The following is a 5,555-nucleotide window of genomic DNA, read 5'->3' as shown; positions in this document are numbered from 1 at the left end:
CAAGGAGCAGAGAGGCCCAGCCCCCAAGGGGCAGAGCAGCCAAGCTGGGGAGAGTCAGAGCGGCCACGCCCCCGAAGAGCAGAGAGGCCCAGCCCCCGAGGAGCAGAGAGGCCCAGCCTCAGAGGATCAGGAGCCTAGCCCAGCACCTACCCCCTGGCCCAGCTTTACCAGCTCTTTTGTGGAAAAACTCACCTTCCATGAGGACATGCCTAACGCTCTGGTGTCGATGCTGCTGCTACCTTGTCGGTGGTCGCTGAGGCTGCTGCGATTCTTCATGTGGATCCTGGTGTACTGGGGAGCATGCCTAGCCGCTGTTGTCTACTCAGGGAAGGCCCTGGGCAACCTGCTAAGTCACCCGAATCAAGGCTGCTGTGGCCGTCCCCGAACCAAGATCCCAGCATACCTGATCGACCCCTCCTTCGGGCAGCATCGTTTCATTATCCTCAAGGTGAGCTTGGACTCTGGGAGGGGATAGTGAGGTGCCCTGGCTGCTTTGATTAGCCAACTGAAGAAGGGCTGGGGGAGGAGAGCCCAAAACCAGGAGCAGGGGTGCAAGGGTCATAGGCACCTAGCTAGGAAAGCTTCCCCTGAACAGAATTTGGGGAGTGGGGAGGCTTTTAAACAGGGAGAGGGAGCTCCCTGCCAACCCTTCTACCCTCCACCTTAAAAATGGGAAACCTGGGTTCCTACATTTAGAACCCAGGGAGACTAGAAATTCTGATGAAATACTCTCATCGTAGAAACCTGTAAACTGAGGTGGGAGGAGATGGAATCTCTTTGATTGGAGGTTCCTGTAGTACAGGTATACCTGGCCTCTCTTCATCCACTGCACCCTCTGAGTGGTGGAAGAAGCTGAGAATAATAGCTAGGGAGGAAGGGAGGGAGGGAGAGACTCTGACTCCAGCTTTCTTCCTCCCAGACTTCTGGCCTGCGTCTGCATTTTGTTATTCGAGGCCGTGGACCACTGATGCTCTGCCTCCATGGCTTCCCTCAGAACTGGTATGTGGCAACGAAGAGAACTGAGAGAGCCAGAAGCAGCAGCCACCCCTTCCCACTCCCACTTTTATCCCATCCCCATGACATTTTGGTGTCTTAAATAGACCCTAAGAATAGGTAGGGCCCTACCTGGAAACCACCTCTCTTGCTCTAGTTGAACCAGTCCCACTGGAAGGATTGGGAGGGAGGTGACTCAACCATCACCTCCAACCCCTTACTGGCCCCACAGGTTTTCCTGGCGACACCAGCTTGCAGAGTTCGGCCAGGCCTTCTGTGTGGTAGCAGTGGACATGAGGGGCTACGGGATCTCGGATTCACCCACCAACCTGAAGAGCTACACCATCGATGCCTTGACATTAGACATCAAAGACATTATTGAGGGCTTAGGTACCTTAAGGCTGGGCATGGCATTTTAGGGTAGGTGCCTAAAGGGTCACAGGAATAGATGGTCATTTCCCCCAAATGGTGACATACTAAATGTGACATGGCCCTGGTCCAAGTCCATAGTCTCAGTTCTAGACCAAGTTCTCTGATTCACCTCCTCTGTGAAATTTCAAAAGGGCCTCTAGAAACTGAGGTATGAGGCTAGAGCCTCCTCTGAAATCTGAGTATCCTTTTACTACTGCTATCATTTCACATCCTTCAGCATTTTTCCTAAATTTCCTTATAAATGATAAAGATTTAAAGCTGGAACAATCTTAAAGAACATCTAGTCCATTCCCTTCATTTTACAGATAAGGAGAAGGATTAGAATAACAAAGCTAAGTGAGTAGGGCTATTACTTACAAGGAGGATATCATTGTGTATACTTTTAAGATCCCCAGGGAAGAAGAAAGATTGGAACAAGCACCCAGAATGTAAGGACATGTCAGTCAGAACCCCAAGGGCTAATTGAACTCATTTAAAGCCAGTTTCTTTACTATTTCCTGAGGCAGCAGGAGATGATTGGTGCGTTTAGAAGTTTTCCTTCAAGATGTCTAGATGCTTGATTCATGTAGAAGACTGAGACTTTGATCCTTCTCTGAACCTTCCAGACCACATCTTCTTGGCTTGGTGGTATTGGAGACTACAGGGTTGATTTATATTTACTCTCCTTAGTAGCCGAGGCTCTATTCCTCATTAGAGTCCTACAAATGGTCAGGGAGGGCCAAGTTGCTGATTTTCCTTGCCCTTCCATTTCTAGTGCCTTTTCTATTACACCTTCTACTTCAGTCTTCTAAATTCATGCCTGTCCTACCCCACCCATACCCCAATTCCCTGAACCACTGACAGGTTACTCTACATGTGTCCTGGTGGCCCATGACTGGGGCGGGCTCCTGGCCTGGAATTTCTCCATCTACTATCCAAGTATGGTGCAGCAGCTGGTGATAGTGAGCGCTGCCCCTATGTCTGTTTACCAAGGTATGTGCTAAGATAGGAAGATATTAGTAGAAAGGGTAGACTGGCTAGACCTAAGGGTGAGGGGTGGGTGCTGAGCTCTGAGCGGGGGACTGCTTCCCAAAGGATTCATATGGGTGGTTTCCCTTACTCTTTTCCCTGTCCAGAATATGTCATGCAGCATCCCAGCCAGCTTTTGCGTTCCGGTTATGTGTTCCTGTTTCAGCTACCCTGGTTACCTGAGAAACTGCTTTCTCTCTCTGACTTTGAGGTTCCATCCCTTCTTCCTGCTTGGTGGATTGGGGCAAGAAGTGTTGGGGGTAGGGGGATGGGGCAGAGTTGGGTGGGAGAGATAAGGGGGATGATGAAGTGGGGAGGGAGATGGTACACTGGGATGGGAAGACTACTTCTCAGAGCCATTTGGAAGCATTTGTAATGAAGAGGGATGCATGTTGCAGATCCTAAAGGAAACCATGATACATCCAGTAACTGGAATCCCTGGCCTTACAGAGGAGGAGCTAGAAACCTTCCTGTACAGCTTCTCCCAGATCGATGGCCTCACTGGCCCCCTCAACTACTACCGAAATCTTTTCACGTAATGATTTGTAGGAGGGGGGGGGGCGCAACTAGAAAAAGGGGAAGATTGATTTTGGAAAGAATGGTGGAGTGATTTTAAGGGGAATGCAGGGAGGAGGAAATTTTGAGAGTAGGAAAAATGAATAGGCATATTTAGGAACAAGAAGGTATTGAGGAAGTCATCAGCCCTGATGAATGACCTACCTCCCTTTGCCTTCCAGGCACTTCCCACTAGAGCGTCAGCAGCTGACAGTACCAACGTTGTTGTTATGGGGTGAAAAGGACCAATACCTGGAACCTGGACTTGTGGATAGTATTAGCAAACATTTTGTGTCAGACCACCTGCAGTTCTATATCCTACCTGATGCTGGCCACTGGATCCCCCAGGGACAGCCAGCACAGATGCATCACTGCATGTGGTCTTTTCTTCGGCGTTTCAAGCACTAGTCATGACTCTTCTGTTCAGATATGAACGTTTCAGTTTTCCATTCCCTCCAAGGCCCACTCCAGACAAGGGAAGAAATGGGGGCCGTACTTGAAACAAACTAGCTTTTGACCTAAATTTAGAAGCATTTTCCCTCTCTAACTCCCATGGTTTCTACTCCCTTCCCACATTTCTTCAAAGACTCCCAATTACCTCCTGCCTCTCCCACTTCCAATACTTACATTGTCCTTCTCTGTCCCTTCAGTTCCTGGCTGGTCCCAGTTGAACCCTAATACTTCTGGAAGCCCTTTTCCTTCACTGCTACAAAGAAAGGACCCTCTGAAAGAGCAAGGGGCCTTTGTAGCTATGATGTATGTGCAGAAATAAATCTCCCACTCCCTGCCCTGTTGTGCCTCTTTTCCTTCTATCTGGGGCCTCAGCTCAAGAACAGTCTGGGATCAGGAACAGGGGCAAGGAGTGAAACTGTGGCCTGGGTTCTCCCCAGTGCCTCTGCCTTGCTATTGGAGACAAGAAACTTGCTGCTCTGGAACTTTTCTGGGGTGCCCACTGACCTGGGTGCCTAGGCGTACTATGGACCTTTCCTTGTTCCTGTTTCTCTGGACTTTTAAGCATGGCAGGAAAAAACAGACCAAGGGCCAGAAGTATTGGAAGAAAGGTTTTTAACAACACCCTCTCCCACAGAAGTATGATAACAGAAATCCAACTGTGGAAGAGTGGGGGACCGTAGAGCCAGGGTAGTGGGGGAAAAGGTAAGGGGAAGGAGAGGAGAGACAAAGATGAATTAATTTCAGAGTTAGGAATGTATAAAAAACAGTTGGGTCACTGGGTTACCTTGATTATGTCATTTGCTATGCAATTTAAAAGTGTAAACTGGAACTTTTGAGTTTCCCAAAATCAACTCCCTTCTGACTGGGTGATAAAAATGACCAGTTGGAAGAGAAGCATCAAAAAGGATATCTGAAGGACCTGAAAGAGGAGCATCAAGATGATGGTTAGGTGACAGAATAAGGTTAGAAAATAATGAAGTGACCAGAAAGAGATCTGAGCTTCAACAGGAAGAAGAGACATCAAGTAGGGGGCATTTAAGTAATCTAATCATGAAATTCTTGCTTGAGAACTTCACCCAGGTTACTGTCTAGAGCAGCTCATAGTTCTTGACTGAAAAATGCAATCTTCCAGTGAAGGGCAGCTAAGATTTTCATCATGAAAATTATGTATGTGAACCTACCATAATAAACTTGGCCTCATTTAGGAACTCATAGTAAATAGTAATGGCAGCTATTTACCATTAGAACTTTAAGGACTTCAAACAAAAAGTGACAAAGTACTTGAAGACCTCCCTTCAAACCAGCATATAAATCAAAGGAAATCTTTTCATTGACCTGAGGAAAGTACACAGTGTTTGGGATTTTACTAGTACCAAATAACATACATGTTTACACAAAATACAAATTCTTCTCCTATGTCCTAAGAGAAGATGAAAAGGCTGGAAGAAAGTATCACCCCTCTTCAGGTTTCAGGGATAATGAAATCCTCGAAAGAATGAAAGAAATACTTCCAGGAAGAAACTCAAAGGAATGCCAATCATCAGAATGTTTCAGGGTAGAAGAATATGATTTGAGAAGAAAAGGACTCTAAAACATGTGTTGATTGGTGCCACTTCCTGTAGAGGGGGCAGCTGATCCAGCTCAAGATGAAGCAGTTTTCTATGTTCAAAGGAATAGATACCATCTGGAGAGATTTTCCAGTAATGGTGCCCAATGAATACCTGCTTGGAGAGGGGTAACGCAGCTATTCATTCTCTTTACATAAATGGTAGAGAACTTGAGTCTTCATGGGTTATGGATTTTGAAGTGTTCAGAGATATGACAATTCTGATGGCCACTACATAGTCATGGGTCTTGTGGGAATAAATATTTTTCATAATGAATCTAAAAGGCATTTCTAAAGATTATCCAGTTCTGTACAAGAAACTGAAGACTTGAGAGGCAAAGTGGGGGCTCCTTTTTCTCTTGCAATAACTCTTGTCAGAATAGAAAGGAATATATGTTCTTTTCAGCAGCACATAGCTCCTACACAAAAATTGACCATGTGTTAGGACATAAAAACTTCCCAATCAAATTTAGAAAAGCAGAACTAACATGCATCCTTTTCAGATCAT

At 46.4% G+C, this 5,555-nt stretch overlaps 1 protein-coding gene across 1 annotated transcript; it reads left to right on the top strand.

The window, feature by feature from the left end:
- Window positions 1–205: 205 nt before the first annotated feature.
- EPHX3 (epoxide hydrolase 3) lies at window positions 206–3,769 on the top strand. Its single transcript, XM_044658551.1, has 7 exons — window positions 206–448; window positions 920–999; window positions 1,226–1,383; window positions 2,269–2,397; window positions 2,541–2,644; window positions 2,832–2,968; window positions 3,171–3,769. Exons 1-7 carry the CDS (start codon window positions 206–208, stop codon window positions 3,394–3,396), a joined length of 1,077 nt encoding a protein of 358 aa, XP_044514486.1. The 3' UTR covers window positions 3,397–3,769.
- The last annotated feature ends 1,786 nt before the right edge of the window (window positions 3,770–5,555 follow it).

The sequence above is a fragment of the Gracilinanus agilis genome, chromosome 1 (assembly GCF_016433145.1).
Source record: "Gracilinanus agilis isolate LMUSP501 chromosome 1, AgileGrace, whole genome shotgun sequence".
Classification (NCBI taxonomy): Eukaryota; Metazoa; Chordata; class Mammalia; order Didelphimorphia; family Didelphidae; genus Gracilinanus; species Gracilinanus agilis.
This window is presented reverse-complemented; position numbering and strand designations above follow the sequence as displayed.